Source organism: Marmota flaviventris, chromosome 5 (assembly GCF_047511675.1).
Source record: "Marmota flaviventris isolate mMarFla1 chromosome 5, mMarFla1.hap1, whole genome shotgun sequence".
Taxonomy (NCBI): Eukaryota; Metazoa; Chordata; class Mammalia; order Rodentia; family Sciuridae; genus Marmota; species Marmota flaviventris.
The window spans coordinates 2,878,795-2,899,784 of record NC_092502.1 but is presented as its reverse complement, the minus strand read 5'-3'; the positions used below and the strand labels follow the sequence as shown (position 1 = coordinate 2,899,784).

At 47.5% G+C, this 20,990-nt stretch overlaps 2 protein-coding genes across 2 annotated transcripts; both read left to right on the top strand.

Annotated features, from left to right (window-relative positions):
* Positions 1-317: 317 nt before the first annotated feature.
* On the top strand, positions 318-1,241 carry LOC114080299 (olfactory receptor 1C1). The gene has a single exon (XM_027921854.2). It carries the CDS (start codon positions 318-320, stop codon positions 1,239-1,241), a length of 924 nt encoding a protein of 307 aa, XP_027777655.2.
* Positions 1,242-8,771: 7,530 nt separating this feature from the next.
* Positions 8,772-9,731, top strand: LOC114080298 (olfactory receptor 6F1-like). Its single transcript, XM_027921853.2, has one exon. It carries the CDS (start codon positions 8,772-8,774, stop codon positions 9,729-9,731), a length of 960 nt encoding a protein of 319 aa, XP_027777654.2.
* Positions 9,732-20,990: the final 11,259 nt, after the last annotated feature.

Here is a 20,990-nt window from a genome sequence, read left to right as displayed (position 1 = left end):
TAAGCAACTTTCTCATAAGGTAGGTATGGACAATGTGGTTATTGTGGGCAAATAAAAATAACGGGTCCAATTAAAAATGGGCATTAGTCACAGTTCACTTCCAATATTGGGGAAGAAACCATGCTTTCTTGAAAGCGGTTGAGACTGAGTTGCAAGATGTTTCTGTGCGTATGCAGACATGATGCCATAGACACAGACATGGGTGGCAAACATCGGAAGTAGCAAGGGTTAGGGTGGCACTTAGCCCCCCGACATGTCATGAGGACCCTGTGGGGCTCCACCATTAAATGTTCTCTTCTTCTAGATTCGATGGGAAGATGGAAAGAGGAAACCTAACAGCCATCAGGGAATTTGTCCTCCTGGGACTCTCGGACTCCTTAGCACATCCGCACCTCTTGGCCCTGCTCTTTCTCTGTATGTACTTGGTCACCGTGCTGGGAAACGCGCTCATCATCCTGGCCATCGGCGGTGACCCCCGCCTCCATTCCCCCATGTATTTCTTCCTTAGTAATTTGGCCTTTGTTGACATTTGCTTTATTTCCACAACAGTTCCTAAAATGGTAGTGAACCTCCTGACTGACACCCTGACCATCTCCCGCGAAGGCTGCCTCGCCCAGCTCTTCTTCTTCATTTCTTTTGTGAACATGGACAGCCTCCTTCTCTGTGTGATGGCCTACGATAGATACGTGGCCATTTGCCACCCTTTGCACTATGCCACCACAGTGAGCCCTCAGCTCTGCCTGCGGTTGGTGGCAGGGCTCTGGGTGGTCACCTGCCTTCATGCCCTCCTGCACACCATGTTGATGGCACGCCTGTCCTTCTGTGCCTCCAATGTCATCCACCATTTCTTCTGTGACCTCAACCCTCTCCTGCAGCTCTCCTGCTCCGACGTGTCCCTCAACATCATGGTCATTCTCACGGTGGGGAGTCTGCTGGCTCTCACGCCCCTTGCCTGCATCCTCACATCGTATGGCCTCATCTTCTGCACCATTCTGAAGGTCACCTCTACTCAGGGGAGGCAGAGAGCCTTTTCCACCTGCAGCTGCCACCTGTCGGTGGTTGTGCTATTCTACGGCACAGCCATCACGGTCTACTTCAGCCCCACCTCCTCGCACACGCCTCAGGGAGATGCCCTATCCGCTGTCATGTATACAACTGTCACCCCCATGTTGAACCCTTTCATCTACAGCCTCAGGAGCAGGGATGTGAAGGCAGCGCTGCAGAAGACACTCTGCATGTGAGCTGCTCTCAGCGGTGACCACGACCCAGAGGTAAATCCAAGTGCCAGAGCAAGGGGCCAAGGCAGGCATGTCCCACGTGGACACTGCAGCAGCCATCAGGTCGCCCCGATGTCTCTTTACACTGGAAACTGCATCCAGTGCTTTGTGTGTGTCCTCACACTCTGCCTTTGCAAGCACTGGGCGACCCAGGAAACCCGCGGTCAGGATGAGGCTGGTGCGTTCTGGAGAAGCAGGTGGGGACGACCAGGTCCCTGATTTCAGTGCAGCGAGGTGTGATCAAACTCCAAGCCATCCAGATGAGGATAAGTCCTGCTGGGGCAACATCCGAGGTTTAGACTGGACTGTGGCTGGGCTCCAGTGCAGATCCATGGGTGGTGGGAGCAGGGCTCCTCTTGAAGCGCTCTCAGGAATGCTTCCCTGTCTAGGGAACACTCCTTCACTTTGCTCTCTCTCGACACACCTCAATGTCCCCATTCTGTCCACCGTGTCCTTGTCACATGTGTGCCCAACTGTTTCTGGCATAGAGGAAGATCACCTTCTGCTCAAATCACATTCCCTGCCAACAGGCAGAGGCTGGCAGAGCCCTCTGCAGATGTGCCGGGTGCAGCCCACTCCCGAGGAATACTGTCCTCCTGGGAGGTAACAGGACCTCATCAGGGGAAGCCTTGCTCCAAACCTCTGAGTTTTGTTCCATCCTGTCTTGCTAATAGCAAATCAATATGCAATATGCAAAAGTGATTACATCAGCGGTTATTCCGTTGAATAAACTCTAAGTAGGATATGGCTCCAATCCCTAGTGCTTGGGGACTCACTCATTCCTGTTGAGAGCCACAGCCGAGTTGGGATGGCGCCTAGCATTTTGCCAGTACTTTTTTTTTTTTTTTTTAAAGAGACAGAGAGAGAGAGAGAGAGAGAGAGAGAGAGAGAGAGAGAGAATTTTAACATTCAGTTTTTAGGTTTCTTTTTGGCGGACACAACATTCGTTTGTATGTGGTGCTGAGGATCGAACCCTGGCCGCACGCATGCCAGGCGAGCGCGCCACCACTTGAGCCACATCCCCAGCCCTTGCCAGTACTTTTGAGTTCTCGCGGCCTCCCGTTGAGTTCGGTTGAGCTCTCGCGGGGATTCCTGGAGAGTTTGCGGTGGTTGGTGAAGTTCCGGTGGAGGGAGTTCCGGTGGAGGGAGTTCCGGTTGGTGTGTGGTGTGTCCCGGAGAAGGCCGCGTGGGTGGCGTTCTCCGGAGTTAGGAAATAAAGTTTGTTCCTGCTTGAGTGGCTCCTGATTTGTGCCCAGCCAGACTGTGGCACATTCCAGTTCACCTTTGGGAGTGTCACCTGTCCTTCTCCAGAATCAAAATGTCTGCTTTTGTGCCTCTGTAAGTGCTCAAGTGAACACACACATCCCACTTTTAAAACTTAGTAGAAATTCACACTTTCCCAAGGAAAAACAAATACAGATGCAAGAGTTTAAATCCCTTCGAAAAAAAAAATGTTTTTTTTTTTTTTTTTAAAAACCAACCAAGTTGGCAAATAAACTTCAGCTCTTCTAACATAGTTATCTAGCTTACAATATGGATAAAGAATGTAGATTCATGAAGGCAAATCAGTAAGTAAATAAATAATGTACGGGGAGGTGGCTTATAGCTTCAGCTCTACCTAATGAACACGGGACTGGCTTCCTATCTGTATACCTAAAAGGTCACCTGTCCAGAAGTTCACTTAATGCTTTGCTAGGGTTTTAGGTGTGGAAAATCATTTGAGATGATGGGTTTAGAAAGGGGACCCTTCTGAAAATGGAGATTATGTGTGTCCGCTTTTCAGATGTCACTCAAGCCAGCCCTGCCCTGAGTGACATCGTCATGAAGGTGGATCTGTCAGCAGGTACAAGCACCATCCTCACCCTCGTCCCCGACACTGTGCCGTCTTTAGATGGCATGCTCTTCTCTCCATCACCTTGAGCCCTTGAATGGCCCATTGCAGAGTCAAAGGAAAGTGCAGACTGTTTAGTAGCTTCCCTGAACCAAAATAGGGACCTCAGAGTAATTTTTTGAGGGTTTTCTTTTCTAAACATCCAAGAGTCAGCTAAAACGGTAAAGGTATTCCACAGGGGAAATGCACATCTTCCTTTCAAAAGTACTTTGCAACTTCCACTTGGCTGCGGGTGGACTTCAGCAAATCCAGGAAGGAGGCTCGGAGGACCTGGGGTTCCACCACTCACAGGGAGCGCTCTCTAAATGTGCTTCTGCTCATCTCACACATTCTTGAAGAAAAAGGAAAAAATATGAAATGCACGGGTATGTAGAAAGTGGTTCCTGTGGTGGAGGGAGCAGCCTGGCCAGACACCAGGGACTCCTTAGAGCCCAGCAGAGACTGGGAGATAAACAGGCACCAAGATGCCACTCGGTAAACAAAGAAAAGAAGAAGCAAAAGGGAGATGCCGCCCAGTGTCATTAGCCTGGTTTTCATTATATAGTGCCTTTGCATCCTTCAAAACTTCTGGGGAATGCAAATTCCTCCTTTCCCATTGAGGTGGTAAATTGGGCTCCTGAGAACTGAAGATTTAACCAGTGTCATTTTACTAGTAGTTCAAAGCCTGCAGAGGACTGCAAGACACTGGCAAAGCATGAAGCTTGAGGCTATCTGTGCAGCTCCCAAAGCTGTATTTACCACATCCACAGGCACCCTGAGCCAGATGCAACTGTGAGGCCTCCCGATCCCACGCAGGTCATTGCATTGCACAGGATGATTTATGTGTGAATGAGGAGAACTCTCCACGGTTTGCCTGTTACAGCACTCAGTTGTCCTTGAACTCTTTCAGCAGGCCATGTTGTGTATCTGCTGATTCTAAATTTGTTACATAAGCAACCTGGAGAACTAGGCATAGTAGCCTATGCACATTCCATAAATAAGACCTTCAGATGTCTTTCCACTAGAAATCACCATGAGGAATCTTATTAGAGTTAATTGCAAAAGCATTTGGCTCCACTATTTTTTCTTGCCTGTGTCCCCAGGGCAGGCCACAGGCTCAGCTGCTAGCCATCCCTCCTGGACTCTCCTGGGGTGGGCAGATGAGAGGCAGCAGTGCCTAGCTGGCTGTGGGGCTGGCATGGGTCAGGTCTGCTGCCCCAGGGCGTTTCCTCGTCCCAGCCCCCTGGCTGTCCTCCTCTGTTTTATTAGTACTGAGCGAAGTTACAGTTCTTCCAACAAAGGGAAGACTATGGATAACCAGAGCCAAATCACACAAAGCAAATGCTTTTCATTCACAGTCCTGGAAGACACATCACTCAACTGCGGGCACAGTCTATCTTGATGTGTACAAGAGCTAAATTATATTGCTGATGGCATTTTTTTTTTTTTTGCCTGGTTTCGGTTGCTCAGTATTGTGTTTGTGAGATTCATCCATAAAAGAACACCAGGCCGATTCCCCTCATGAGCATACATGCAATATCCTTAGCAAAATCCTAGCAACCCAAGCTCAACCCCACATCAAAAGGGTCATTCACTGCGGTCAAGTAGCCTGTAATCCCCAGGATGCTGGTGGGTCATTATGAGCAGATCAGTAAACGACGTTCAGGTAAAAAATGTGTAATTGTCTCAGTGAATAAGATGAGGCTTGGGCAAAATTCAACTTTCCTGAAGAAATTGAACCAGAGGTCCAGAAGAGGTGCAGAAGAAACATGCCTCAGTAAGCATGAGATCCTGCAGCCAGCACAGAACCAAGTGTGAGTAGAGAAAGCGCCCAGGTCAACAGCCCCAAACCACCCACCGGCAGGGCACTGGAGCAGAGCAATGGCACAGAAAGGGACCTCAGAGGGCCCAAACAAGACAGGAGGAGGTGAAAGGGTCTCATTGAGCACATGACTGCATTCAGAGAAAACCCTAGCTGCTCCCCAAAAGCTGCGGGCAGTGAACTAGGAAGGAACTATTAAGCCACAGGGAACAGAATCAACGCAGACAAATCAGGGTGGGTTCACTGGGAAGGACAAACATGGTGAAGCAAGTTTCCGCCTCCTGCTTTACGGTTGGCTTGGTGATTTACTGCACTCTGGCCATGACATGGAGACACGCCCAACAGGACTGATCACTGGGCACATGCAGATTAGACCACCATGAGGCATCACCCCGACCTGTTAAAACAGTTGTTATCAATGGGAGGCTGAGACGAGGATGGCGAGTTTGAAGCAAGCCTCGGCAACTCAGTGAGAGCTTGTCTGTAAATAAATATAAAAAGGGCTGGAGACATGGCTCAGTGGTTAAGTGTCCCTGGGTTCAATCCCCGCTACCAAAAAAAAAAAAAAAAAGAAAAGAAAAAGAAAAAGTTTGTTATCAAAAAGATGGAAAGTAAGTATTGGCAAGGAAGTGGAAAAAAAATGAGCCCCTGGTGAGAATGCAATTTGTTAACAACGATTATAGAAAATGGTAGACAAAATCCTCAAAAAAAAAAAAAAAAAAGACTTACTCTATGACCAGCCATTTCAGGTCTGGTATTTACCCGAACATGTTGAAGTCAGCATGTCAGAGGGACAGCTGGCCTGCCACGTGGGATGTGGTGTTACTCACAGATGCCAGGGAGCCAACCTAAGTGCCCACGGATGGATGGGTTACAGGGAAGGTGCGGTTGTTCACACCAGGGCTTTCCTATCAATCAGCTTCAAAGAAAGAGAAACTCTGTAGTTTGCGATGACATTGATGGAGCCAGAGAATGTCATGCCGAGTGAAGTAAGCAGAGACCCAAAGGCCTCCGGTTCTCACTCACAGGTGGACCCTAAAACGTCACCTCCCAGGAGCAGAGGGCAGCTTCCGTGTGCCAGGGTGGGGGCCTGGGAGGAGGGGACGGCAGTAATGGACGGCAGCCTCACCTGGGCAGGAGGAAGTCTGACTTTTCTGAGGTCTGTTACACACCATGGTGGTATAGCTGATAATGAGAACTGCGTGTTTCATATCGCTGGGAGTAGACTCCCAATGTTCTCATCACGAATGTGTTAAGTGTTTGAGATAATGCCTATTTTCATTAGTTTGGTCTGATTTTTTGTATTCAGAAGAATCGTGACTTTCTACCCCATAAATGATCTTTTAAATATGTAATAAAAATTAAATTAAATTAAGAAGGTCAAAGACCACTTTTTTGGAGTGACTTGAACAAGGTCACACTTCTTTCCAGGTCCCCTTGTCGCTGTGCACGCACACATCCATATCATCTCCTGACACCCAGGGTGCTCCCCCCCAGACCCTGCTGACTGCTACGCCCACCTCCTGGTGGCAGGCCTTGTCCCCCTAGGCTCACTCACTGTTATGGAAGGACGAGGGCCCCTTTGTGTTTTAGCTCTGTGTTTGTGAAGGAGACTTCCCTGTGGCCAGAGGGCTTGTATGTGTGTTCAGGGCGCCTTGTGCTGCAACCTCGCTGTGGGGCCAGAGAGCAGCCCCATCTCCTGCCATCCACTTTGCAATGCTGGGCGTGGAGCCAGGGCCCGCTGGGCAAAGGCTGCATCAGTCCTGTTTCTAAGGGGAGTGCCACAGGCAGGGCAGCTGCAGTGGCCTGGGGCCCGGGGACATCCCTAAGGCCTCCTCTGCTCTTCCTCAGTCCCTGGGAGAGCAACTGTGACCCTCACGAAAGTGCAGTCCTCAGGGAGCCCCTGTGATGTCCCAAAGTCAAGCCCAGCTCTCCCAAGCTGAGAAGTCCTAATGAAGCCCCCAGGGAGATTCCCTGGCCTTCCCTCCCCAGCCCCGACCACAGGGGAGAAAGACAAGCAAAGACTGGGGTGCTAACTGGTAACACAGATGCTGAGTGACGGCGAACAGCACAGCCACAGGTCCCCGCTACGTCGATGAGGCAATGGGTTCATTTGATTCGAGCCACGGCCTCGCTGAAAAGAAGAACTAAGATTATTTGACCAACAACATCACATTTCTGAAAATGAGCAAGATACAACAGCACGTGAGTGTACCCAGGGAAAAGCTGTGTGCCCGATCCCTAGTAGCCCACGGGAAAGGGCCAGGCCCATAACTGCCCAGCAGTGACGCTCGTGGCCTAGCAGGACCTCCTCCACGCGGGAGCAAAGACTGCAGGCTAGGCATTAAAACCACCAAATTAATAAAGTGTGAGTTGCTTTTTGCACTTGAGTTTTATTTTAATGAAAGTATTGCTTGGTTTAGAAGATATTTTCTCTCTCTTCACTTTCTAAGTTCCTGCTGCTGAGGAACATGGAGCCTGCATCTCAGTACAGAGGACTAGGTGACCGGGAAAAAGACTTAGGAAAAGGGAGGGACGGTGTGACATTTCAAATGCTGTTGGATCGTGGTGCAGCAAGAAGTACAATTTAAATTTTGTTAAGGAAATATGAAAAAATGTCAGCATTTTTAGATGACTAACAGACATCATTACTTTATATATATGTGTGACTGCATGACCAATATGTTCCTATAACATGTACACTCAGAAAAATGAGAAATCATATCCCATCTATGTATAGCAAAGTGCATAAATGTATTCTACTGTCATGTATAACTGATTAAAGCAAATTAAAAAATTTTTAAAAATGATATCCCCAACCACAGTAACATTACTTGATCTTCTAACTCTGTGGCAAATAATTGCCAAGATCCCTCAATGAAAGCTCCCCTCCCTTCCTCCTCTGTGCACTGCAGGGAACGTAGACGCCGTGGGGGAGCCTGTGGGTCTGGTGACTGAGAATCTCCACGTTCTAAAGCAGGAGGTGGACAGACAGGACCCAGCTGACCGCACGTCGCACTCAGCTGTTGTTTTTACGGTGATGCTGGAGACAGATGCCTGTGTTGTTTGTGCAGAGACTTTATGTACGCTTCCATCCCATTCTACACATACAAGAACGATTTTAGGATGGCTACCCAGATATTTTTTTTTCCTTTATATCATCGTCTGGATTTTTGGCACTGAGGCAGGTGTACCCTCTGGGAATCCTCGCTTCTCTAGAGCTTTCTGGTTCCTTTAAGAATCTATTTGCTTGACCGTTTCTGACAGATGCAAATAACAGGTGCAAGGATTCTAAAGTCAGCCAGAACTTGGGGGGTGAAGAGTGCCTGTAAACAGACGTCTTCCACTCGTGTCCCCTCCACCCCTGCTTTGTGCTCTGAGGCTGGTTTCACAGAGGCCACCCTCTCCGCCCGCCCTTGACTGACGGAGCAGATGACGGGTCCCCAGGCTGAAGCTGGGGGCACTCCTCCTTCCTGCAGGGCAGGCCCCCATCTTGGTCTCTCAGGCACCCTCTGTGCTTTGGGAGGTGAGTTTCCAGTGACAGGGCCACACCAGGTTCAGTCCTTTGATGTACAAGTTTGGACTGGCCTGGGGCCACCTTCCTGGGTTCCAACCCACCCTGCCACTGAAGGGTGAGGAGACCCCTAGGAAAACGGCTAACCCCCCTCATTTCTTCATCTGTAAAACGTGGATTACCAGAACTGCCCCATGGGAGGCTGTTCCTGAAGATCGGCCAGACAGCCCAGGTGAAGTCTCCCAGGCCCTGAGTGTGGTTGACTCCTTCCCGACCAGAGGATGCGGCATGGACCTGGCCAACAGGACAGCGGTGAGGGAGTTCCTTCTGCTGGGGTTCTCGGGAGCGCCCTGGCTGCAGCACGCGCTTTTCGCGCTGTTCCTGGCCTTGTACCTGCTCTCCCTCGTGGGAAACACCCTCATCATCTTCATCGTCCTGGTGGAGGCCACGCTGCAGACACCCATGTACGTTTTCCTAGGAAACCTGTCCTTCCTGGAGATCTGGTACACCACAGCCACGGTGCCTAAACTGCTGGCCACCTGCCTGTCCAAGGGCGCGGCCATCTCTGTCTCTGGCTGCATTGTCCAGTACTACTTCTTCTTCTCCATGGGGGCCACCGAGTGCATCTTGCTGGCGGTGATGGCCTACGACCGGTATGTGGCCATCTGCAGCCCTCTCCGCTACTCCCTTCTCATGAGCCTTCAGCTCTGCCTGTGCTTTGCAGCTGGGTCTTGGGTTGGGGGCTTCGCGGCCCCCCTCCTACCTACCATACTCATCTCTCGCCTGAACTTCTGTGGCCCTCAGAAGATCAACCACTTCTTCTGTGACTCAGACCCCATTTTTAAACTTTCCTGCTCAGACACGTTCTTGGCAGAGGCCTTGGGCTATACCTGCAGCTCTGTGGTGATTCTCAGCTCCTTCCTCCTCACCATGTCCTCCTACGGCAACATTGTGGCCACCGTCCTCAGGCTGTCCTCCCTAGAGGCTCGGAAGAAGACCTTCTCCACCTGTGCCTCCCACCTCACCGTGGTCACCATATACTACGGCACCATCATCTTCGCCTACGTCCGCCCTCCAGCCAAGTACAACTTCACCATTGGCAAAGTGATCTCCGTGTTCTACTGCGTGGTCACCCCGCTGGTGAACCCACTCATATATACCCTGAGAAACAAAGACGTGAAGAAAGCGTTCAGGAAAATTCTGGCACAGAAGAGATTCCTCTTGACCAGAAACAGACAGGAGTTTTGAGATATCAACACAGAAAAGCAGTTTAGAATGGAAACTCAAACTCATGTGCAAATGGTAAGTACTAAAAACCATAGTCTGCTGTTGATACCACCTAATGTGGCCACCTGTGCATGGTACTTGTGTTTTGAACTCCACTGGACAGCAGTTCCAAGTCTGCTCTGCCTGTGGTGCCTTAGTACAGCACTGTGATGGGGGAAGGTACCTGACCCAGGCTCCTGCCCCTAATGCGTCTCCCGGCAGTGTTCCAGGGACCCCGGGCCACAAAATCTCTGTTAAGTGGGGGCAGTGGTCCTCTATCTAATGATCTGATGGTCTGATCTACACTTGGTCCTTTGTACCTCAAAGATGTGTCCCCTTCAGGGACATTTCCTACACACACATGCCGAGTCAATGTTCTTCTCAGGCATTGATGTTGACTTGTCAATGATAATGCAGCTTAATAATTCTGTTAGAAAAATTAGGTCATCAGGATTTTTCTGAGGAACATAAAGCCATGAGTAAATGGGGCTGGGGTTGTGGCTCAGAGGTAGAACACTCGCCTAGCACGTGTGAGACACCGGGTTCCACCCTCAGCACCACATAAAAATAAAATAAAGGTATTGTGTCCACCTACAACTAAAAAATAAATATTAAAAGAAAAAAACATGAGTAAATTAACTCTATTTCAAAAATTAGCAAGGATACCATGACTCAAAAGAAAAAAAAAACAACTTAGATCTGGACACTGAGAATGGAATATCTTAGGTGGTGAGGTAGTGACTGTTTCAGAGTCCTACAACGTATGCAAGGAGACACCTAATTAAGCAAAAACAAGTCTGATGCTGAAAGAGAAGAATGAAGGGCTCCAGGTGTCCCCCCCTGCCCAGCCCTCTCCTGTGAGGAGGAAGCCCTGTCATTCCCGTCAGTGCAGCACAGGAGCACAGGTGACAGCAGGGGACAGACCCTAACTCCAGAGCCAGCCCTCTAGGTCAGGCCTCCTCCACCTGCTCCCTGTAAGTGCCATGGTGGCCCAGTGGCCAGGGCAAGCCGAGGGACAGCAGGACCTCACCTGGACCTCTGGGCTGAGAACCTGCCCTGCTAGGAGGTCAGGACCAAATCCAGTCTCCAGGGGCAAACTAGAACAAACTAACTCGACCAAGGTGTTTTTAATGACAAGAAAATGGAATAAAATCCAGAGTTTGTAGCACAGGCCTATGTTTGAAAAATTTTTTAGTTTAAATTGCAAGATGAGATTCTCTGGATTCCACGAGAGCTATGATAAAATCTTTGGTGAATGCCTGGTTTTTAGTTTTCACTTTTGAAGCAGTGAACAATCTTGGCAACTGTCACCAAGGTGACCTTTACAGGTTAACATGAAACTTGGGCCACATAACATCTTTTCTAAACCTCGGCCTTCCACCAGAACCTCAAAGCCATGTGCAAACTGTCCCAACAGCGAGGAGCTGCTCGGCGTCGTTGTGTGCAAACTTGAAGAAGGCGAGGTCCTCATCCTGTCATGGTGGCAGTCTTCCCCGTAGCCAACCTCTAGGGACACCCTCCTATTTCCTGTGTTATGGCCTCGGGCCGTATCTGAACTCCCTCCCTGGCAGCTCCCCCATTCCCAGGTGCTCCCTGGGGCTGCTCTGGGCTGGGTCAACCCAGAGCTGCGTGTGGCCCGGAGAAGGGGCTCACTCTGCGCTCCAGGCTGCACCTTCAGACACTTGGAAGAACCCCCCACCCCCCACCCCCCACAGCTCCTTCATTTTCACCCCGGTGTTTTGTTTTGGGGTCTTTTAGGGCACACTCGGGCGTGGCAGGAAGTGTGGGTTCACTGGGAGGGACAAACATGGTGATAGCTACAACGGTGGCAACTTCTTAGGTGGGACGCACTGGAGAGGACCTTCCTGGAGTGTCAGTCTGTGCTGATGGAGACCCTCTGGAGACCCTCATAAGGCAGAATAGCAGAAAAAAGGGAAATGCAAACCCAGGTCAGGTACAGAAGTCCCCAGGGTCTAACGACAGTCAAAAATATTCCATCATATTTGGATCATAAAACTCTACGTCCATCTGAAGGAAGTTCACAAAACTTTTTGCAGGAGACACACGGAGAGGACAGTCCCTTCCAGGCTGCTGTCCAAGTCTAGACCCGACTCACACATTGATACCAACTGGCACGGCAACGCATCTGGGGCGTCTCTCCTAATATTTAAGGCAACTTCTCAATTTAGGAAATCATTTTAAAGCTTTCTCTTTTTTGGTGGTATATTGCTGTGTGATATGAATTTACTAAAGTAGCTGATACCACTTACAGTGTGGGCATGAAATTCGCGCTGCAGCGTCTCTGATGTTCTCAGGGACTGGATTTCCTTGTAGAGCCTCTGCCTCCCTGACGGCCACCTTGAGGTTGAATTGTGCCACAGGCTGCGGCAGAAGTGACCTCGACTTTGCCCCAAGAAATGTCTCGTGCAGCTGCTCAAGTTGGCAATCCTGACCCCCAGTGGTCCCCTGGCTGTGCCACTCTGTGGCTGCCCGTGAGCACCGATGTCATCCTGTTTTCACACTGTATCTTTCCTCATGAATGGACAAGGGTTTATCTCCACCAATAACAGCAGAATCAAGCTGTCTGTGTCCACGTTTCAAATGCTACAGCATCCTCCTCAGGGGCCTGCCTCCTTCCTCTCAGGATACCTTCCAAACTGTCCTCTGCGTCACACCCAGTGGGAGGGTTTTGCAGTGTCAGTCAGAGCTGCCTCTGTCCTGCTTAGCAGACACCAGTGTCCTTGTCTTGTCCTAGTGCTGGCCCTGACCTAGAAACCCTGCCTGGCCTGGCCACCTCTTTCCATGTTCTTTCTTTTGCTAGAGTTAAAGACCTGTGATAGCCCATTACCACACACCGGCCACAGCCCCCCCAGCCATTGCACTCATGGCTGGCCCCCTGCAGGACCCTGCTCCCAGCACTGGGGCTGCACTTCTCCCCAGGCCCCTTCCCCGCCAGGCTGCACCCCTGGGAAGGAGTCCTGGCCTCCTGGAAAATCTCAGAGTTCCAGCTCACCCGCCTTACAGTCAGGGGCCTTCCACTCAGACTTCGCTTGGTTACCGTTGCACATCTTTCCATCTGACAATATGAGAGTGGAACTGAAACACAGTCTCTTATCCTACTTCTCATGATAAATTATATCAAAAGTTCACAAAGCGAAGCCAAGGGAATATTAAGCAATCTCAGTTCTTCACCTGTCCCGTCGCCCTGTCTAAAGTGCTCTCATGATCTCCTGGGTTTTCATTGTGAAGCCAAGGAAGGGAAGGCACAAGAGAGGAATTTATAACCTTCCCCGAAAACCCTGGAATTGCATGCACAGCATACCCTTGGGATCTCAGTTCATTATGAAGTGTCTTGAAGAAGGTTCAATATCAGGGCGAAGAGAGACTTTTTTTTTTTTTTTTTTGCCATCCTATGTTCCATCAAATGTCCTGTTTTTGCAGATTTCTCTAGTATCCGATGGTTTCTGATTTCTGCTATTTCAAAAAAGTCCTAGACAAATAATGTTATGTAGTAGTGTGTGCATGTAAATGTAGACGAGTGTGTCTATGTTTGGGTGTGCATGTGAATATAGATGTGTGTGTATTTGTGTCTATATGTGTGTGTGCATGTGAATGTAGGTGTGTGTGTGTGTGTGTGTGTGTGTGTGTGTGTGATTCTCAGGAGTGGAACTGAAGGTCCAAGTAAAATGCATTCACATATTTAATAGATAAATTCAATTTTGTCCCCAAGAGAATTTCAAAATTTTGTATTTCCAACAGCCATTCTACCAGTGCAGCTCCTTTAGAGAAGATCTTTCCAAAAGATGAATTTGGTCAATCTGTTATGTAAAAACCCAAAGCAAGCAAACAAAAAAACCCCAATTTTGATGAGCTACATTAGTACTTTGACTATAAGTTTGATATTTCACATGAATATCCCAAATCCTGGTATTCCACACCCACAGAATCTGTCTTGTTTGTTTTTCCCATTTTTCTGTTGTGCTACCAACTCATTCCTGTCAGTATCAGGGATTTTGTTCTGGTTTTAAGAAATACTAACCTTGAACTATGAGCTGAGTTGCAAATATTTCCCTGTTTGCAGATTTTTAAATATATGCTTCTATCAACCTGAGGAAAATACTTTTCATTTAGTTGTATATTTCAATCCTCAACATCACGAACCTTATATTTTAAGGAAATACTTTTCTTTTACAATTATTTGAAAGGATTTCAACATGTTTTGTTCTAGAATTTCTTTCTTTTTTTCTCAAAAAGCATAATTTGCCCATAGGAAGTGGTCACCTTGTTTACAGTTTGTTGCAATAGATTAGATATTTTCAAGGTAAACGTTCATTCACGGCAACATTATGTATCAAGAGGAAATAAAATCAGCCTCCTAAAGAAGAAAGAAAACCGCCATGGACGTCCTGTCTGGTCTGTGTGTGGCGCACAGCTGGCCGTCCTGCTCACACCCTGTGCCCTTTGGGAAGGGGCCTCTGCTGGGGCTGAGGGGCCTTGGCAGCCCTCTTGGAGGCAGCTGGCTGCTGGAGCTGTCCAGCTCTTCTGTGCATGCTGGTTCCCGCTCAGCCAGCTCTGGCTATGGCTGAGCTTCGGCAAGCGTGTTGCCATGGTTACGGGTCTGTCCATCTCTCCCTGGGCAGTCAGTTTGCTCCATGGGTCCTGAAGCTCTGCTGGGGGTGGCTCTTGCTGAGCTGATGGTTCTATCATTGCAGCACCTGTTCTTACTCTTGTAGTTTTCTTTAGGGTAAAAATCAACAGCCACCCCTGACTTCTTTGATTAGTGTTTGTGTAGTATATATTTTGATTCTTTTACTTTTTTTTTTGGTACTGGGGATTGAACTCAGGGGCACTCAACCACTGAGCCATATCCCCAGCCCTATTTTGTATTATATTTAGAGACAGGGTCTCACTGTTGCTGAGTCTGGCTTTGAACTCATAATCTACTGCCTCAGCCTCCCAAGCAGCTGGGATTACAAGCATCCGCCACCGTGCCCAGCTGATTCTTTTACTTTTATCTACTTATACCATTATATTTAAAGTGAATTTTTTTGTAGACAGTGTATACTTGGATCATTTTTTAAAGTCTATTTGACAAATTTGCTTTTTAATTGTTCTTTCGACAATTAATGGCATCCAATGTAATTATCAATATAATTGAAATTAAGATTATAAGTTTCTTAATTGTATTTCATAATTTTAAATTATTTTTATGAATAATGTTTTAATATACAGTTTATATTAATATTTTAAAATGAAAAAAGAAGCAATTAAGCCCTTTCTCCTGGTATGAATTATTTAAATCAGATCATACCAGTTCCTGAATTGGGGTCTTGAAACACTACCAGTCAGAAGGGCTAGTGAGAGTCAGCCAGCTGAGGAGGGTCAGAGCAAGGCCACTGTTTCTGTTATGTGTTTTCACTCCTGGAAACTCTTGTTACCAACAGCTCAGTCTTTGTCCCGACACCTATCCAATAATGAAGACAGAGTTTTGAGGAAAAAAAAAAAAGAAGTTGTTTTATTGCTTTGCCAGGAGAGGAGAAGCACAGGGGACTCCTGTCCCAGAGGCTCTGATTCTGCCCAACGGGGGAACAGGGGACTTTCAAAGAGGTGATTCAAAGCTACACTCCGGGTGTGCCCTATGGGGGTCATAATTCACTGGAAGACTTGGGAGATGGCTGTTCTTGGGTCTTCTTGCAGTGTCCCATGCCTGAATTACTGCATTCCTGTGGTGTGGGAGCTCAAGGACAGCTAACTCGTGCTAGGACAGGAAGAATGCAACCTTGCTCCTTCACGGCTAAGGAGCAGGAGGGGGAGAAGAGAAAGAGGGGAAAGAACATGTCAGATTTAAAGCAACCTACAGAGGCAGAGCAGTCACAATGTGGGTCCCGTTAGGTCTGACATGCCGCAGTCTGGCTGGGCACAAATCACGAGCCACTGAAGCAGGAACAAACTTTATTTTTAAACTGCAGGAAAACACTTCACACAGCTCCCGGGGAATCCTCCCGAACCCCACGAGGCTTGTCCAGGAACCCCCAGCCGGAAATATCTCTCCCGGAAATCCCTCCTCCTGCACTTCCCCAACCAATGGGAACTCTCGGGGAATCCCCGGAAATCCCCACGAGAACTCCAAAATAGTGCGAGAACTCAAAAGTTGCGGCAGAGGCGGATAGTAATGACTCGCCTGTCAATCAATACTGTTGGCAAAATGCCAGGGGCCATACAGACTCGGCCATGGCTCTCAGCACTGACAGTGGCCTTGGACCAGGCCGTGCAGGGCGTTGGATTCCATCAGTCTGACATCTCGGGGAAAACAGAGCCCTCTTCACTGTTGTTGGCCAGTTGAATGGATTAGCACTTGTGAAGCCCAGGAGGTGCACACGCCTTTAAATCTGAAGCAAGGACCTGGAGAGGTGAATGAGGTTTCTGTTAGCCAGCTTTTCTTTACTGTGATGAATACAGAGGAAATCAGCTTAGAGGAGGAGTCATTTGTTCCAGTTATGGTTTCAGAGGTTTGGGTCCAGGGTTGTCTGGCTCCATTGCTGGGGCCTGAGGTGAGGGAGAACCTCATGATGGAGAGGGCGGCATGGGGGAGCGAGCAGCTCACCCCAAGGCAGCTGAAAAGCAGGGATGAGATATTGCCCCCAAGGTCCCATGCCCTTCAACCAGGCCCTGCCTCCTGCAGGTTCCTTGACCTCCCAAGGTCCACTCAGCCAACAGGGGACTAATCCACTGTGAGGTCAGAGCCCATACAATCCCATCACCTGCCCACCCCTGTCCCCAACATTCCTGCCCTGGGGACCAGCCTTCAACACGGGACACTGCAAATCCAAACCATAACAATGTGGTACTCAACTTGGCGTTTAGAAGGCGCGCGCGCGCGTGTGCACACACACACACACAATGGTCTTGTTCATCCAGATCCCATTTTTGCACAGGGGGTGTCCTGTGAGTTTAAAAAAATGTCTTAAGCATTAGAACTTCTGTCTCCAGTTCCATGGTTCCTGAAGAATGCCCTCGTGGGCTCGTGGGGTAAGAAGCCTGCGGACTTCTTACAAGTTTCCCCCATGCTCACATTTCCTTGTGGAGGGAGAGCTTCCTGAGCCCTGGGATTGGCAGTCACTTTGGTGCCATGAGGTCAGAGGACCAAAAGAAGAGGTGCTTTCCTACACACCACAGGCACTAGTCAATTGCATCTGCTTCTTGGGTACTCAACAGGAGGGAGACGAGATGGCTCCGTGACCTAACAGGACCACTGACAGTCAGTAGGGCTCACCAGGACATCACTGACGGGCTTTGATGTGCAAGAACTGACCTGACTCTTCCACCGTGTGCACACATCATGCTCATGGTGTGCAGCCATGAAATGCATGAGTAGTTTCCAGTTCTATCCTGATTTATTCACCTAGTCATTACAAGGTCAATTTATGGTGAGAACTCAGACAACCAAGGGCCTCTACACTTTTTGAGGAAGTAAAAAGTAGGATTAAATATGCAATCAGGAAATGTTTCCCAAATTCCCTAAAAAACATACATATATACACATTTGTGTGTGTATAAGCTCAAGAACATACATGCAATGTATAACTTATATATGTACACACAAATATGCATCTGTGCACACACACACAGACACATATACAGGTCCATGCAAGCTCACAGTGGTGTTAAAGATGGATTTCTCCTGACATACACATCTGTATTTCTATGTTTTTTCTTCCAGTTTTTCAGCAGCTGGCAAATTCAAGACTGCTCTTTCTATACCTTTGTCATTGTCCCCAGATCCATGATGAACTCTGACAAATGCCCATTCTCTTTCTTTCCTGGGATATGCCCCACCTGCTTTTCTTTTTTCTTATAATTAATTAATTTTTGCTGACCCAGAGTATGCCTTTATTGTTGTGTGTGTGATAATGTGTTTTAATTTCAAATCTGAAGACAATTTTTTTAAAAGCCTAAAAACTTAATGTAAATTGTCTGGAAATTATTTTTTTAAAGTTTATATTAGGGGAAAAAGAAAAAAATAAAAAACATTATCTTTCATTATTGAAGAGCTACAATTATTTTCCTTAACAGCTATTATCTTAAAGACCAGGGCATGCATCATATGTGTACACACACACACACACACACACACGTATCATATATGTAGTTACAGTAACCTGACATATAGTTTGGTAAAACTATATTATTATTTGCTCAAATGAGAAAATTAGATCAGCATATGGATTTGGGGAGGAAGCCCCAGTCCATGGTACTGTCTGTATCCTATTATTCATAATTTTGTGTTTGAGAGATACATTCTCCAAGCCATCCGCAGCTCTGTGTTAAGTCTTTCACTCAGTGTTGAAGTTAATTCCTCCGTTGTGATTGATTCTGCTCTGGATGTGTACTGTTCTGCTGATGAGATTTATGCAGCCTCAGATTTTCCTGATAATCAGAACCTCAATGACTGTGACTATGATTCTCTCCCTTCTGTGAGTTGTTATCTGTGGGATAAAGGAAAGTGAGATCACTGAGTGTTAATGATGGCACATCTTCATTTTTGAGTGATATTTCAGATCAAAATGCAGCCTTTCCAACCTCAGAGGAAACATAATAATAAATCCTATAGAAATGAGGCAAATATCATAAGACCTTCTTTCTTGGCCCCTTCAGACATGCCCTGGACCTCCCACTTCAGCTTGCCTGGAATTCAGAGAGGAAGTGTGTCCCTATGACTGCAGTGGAGCACAGCCCCAGTGCTCTGGGAGCTCCTCCCAGCTGGGAGGCTGGTGGCACTTCTCAAGGACATGCTACAGGAAGAGGCAGAGCACAGAGCCAGCCGCGAAGCCTGTGGGCTCAGAGCCAGGCCACCCCAGCCAGGGCCCCTATAGAATTGCCCTTGTCTCCTCCCTCAGTCCACTGTTTCCCAAAGGATGATGCAGAACACAGTGAAAACTATTTCAGACTCACTGAAAAGAGGGGACATCAGACAAGGTGAAACCACTGAGCTTCTCCCTCACACCCAGGATAGTTGAAGACTCTCAAGAGAAAGAAAATTTCAGCATTTCTGGTCCTTCTAGGTGGGTCTGAGAACTGGGGCTTCAGGGGGTGGTAGTGATGTAAGTGTCTGTGGAGGGGGATTGCGTGGGCTGCCCAGGACCCGGCAAGTTCAGAAGATTCTTTCCCTCTGTGTCAGTTCAGTCAAGCAAGGAACTCAGTGAGGTAACCCTACATGTCCTTTAAAGTGTTCATTTTAATTATTTCAAGATTTAGAATCTTTTAAGTTGCCACTTCATGGTTTATATTTACGGGGTCAGTGTGACAATTCCATGCACATACACAACCGGTGACAATCTCATCAGGGCAGTTAGCATCTCTACCTCCTGAGTTTGCCACTCTTTCTGCTGGGAGCCTTCAAGCTCTGTCTCCCCTGAATTTTACTGGAGCAAGCCTGCAAGCCACTTCAGCAGAGGTCAAGGCTCCTCTGTTCTGAGATGACACCTGATCCAGTCCCTAAGGCAATGATGGTCCAGATGATCATTGTCAGGAAGCTTGAGGACCAACTGTCTTCACACTGTTTTAATATGGAACTTAATGTAAACATATTTATTAAAGCTAAGAAAAGGCTATTAAGCTTCTTTACTGGTAAAAATTAGGTTCACCTCAAAAGTCAGTCATCTTGCACAGAGAATATTCAGGATAATTGAAGAGGAACACAGAGAACTGTGGGAGGCGAGCCCCTTTTCAAGCTTGCCAAACTTGATTTCCCTACATACTAGGCTAAGGACACCAGTGCTCAGCTGAAAGGACCTCTGGGGGGGCTGAAGGCACCCAAACTAGAGCATCCAGTCGGGGTGACTCGTGGGCACACTGGGTTGGGTTGATGTTATTATGCACATAAAGTAATGAGTCTGTTTTAGAGAATTTTCTTGGGAATCACGAAATCCAAATTCTTTTTTTTTTCTTTTTTTATATTTATTTTTTTAGTTTCAAGTGGACTCATCTTTATTTTACATTTATGTGGTGCTGAGGATGGAACTCCGTGCCTCAAGCATGCTAGGCAAACACTTTACCACTGAGCCACAACCCAGCCCCCAAATCCAAATTATTTATTTTACAATGAGAAAGACTGGAGCCAAAGAGACCCAGAAAATCTGTAAGTTAGCATTCCCCCCCCCCCCACCCGCCCTGTGGTCCTCACTGTGGGGCTGTTTTTCCTTCCTGGGAAGTGAACTCACTTCTCAGGTTTGATAGCCAGTGTACACACAGGTCACAGGAGGAAGCATCATCAAAGGAAGAGGATTATTTGGGGTTTAACAAAAATTACCAAAAAGCTTAATTTCCTTCAGGACAAATAATTTTGAAAACACCAAGTGAGTGTGCGATTATAATGAAAATACTGGGCTGGGGCTGGGGCTCAGTGGGAGAACACTTGCCTCACATGTGTGAGGTACTAGGTTTGATCCTCAGCACCACGTAAAAATAAATAAATAAAATAAAGGCATTTTTATATTAAAAAATATTTTAAAAAGAAAAGAAAATGTGCTGTGACTGCAGACTCTGCAGGAAGGTGGTGGCATCTTGCCTGACACAGTCTGGCTGGTCACCTGAGGGGAGGGAGGGGAGGGAGGGAGAGGGTGGGAGAAAGAAAGTCTCCTGCACAGTGTGTTTCTATACAGCCTCTGGGGCAGGAACGGTGAACATTCTCCCCATATTCCCTGTGCTCCTCCAATGTATCATCCATAACCACTATTGTTTCTTCATTGTAATGATACACCTATGTGATTACAAATTTCCTTTCCCTTTTTATTTCTCCTTTTTGCCAAAAGCTTTACTTTTAATTTTTCCTTTAATTAATTAATTAATTAATTAAATTATTTGGCACCCGGAATTGAACCCAGGGGTGCTTAACCATTGAGCCACATCCCCAGCCCTTTTAAAAAACATTTTATTTATAGACAGAGTCTTGCTTAGGGCCTCACTAAGTTGCCAAGGCTGGCTTTGAACTTTTGATCCTCCTGCCTCAGCCTCCAAAGTCACTGGGATTACAAACGTGTACTACTGTGCCTTGCAAGCTTTAATTTTTATACTTTAAATTTTTTACTTTTGTGATGGAAATATCAGACCTGATTATAAATGAAATTATAAGATCATTATGACAAAGAGCCTATGCCTGGGGAAAGGGTTAATTCTCCTATACTTTGTAACTTTCTGAACGCTGTACAAATGTAGGTACATCACTTAATTGTAGGCCAATTA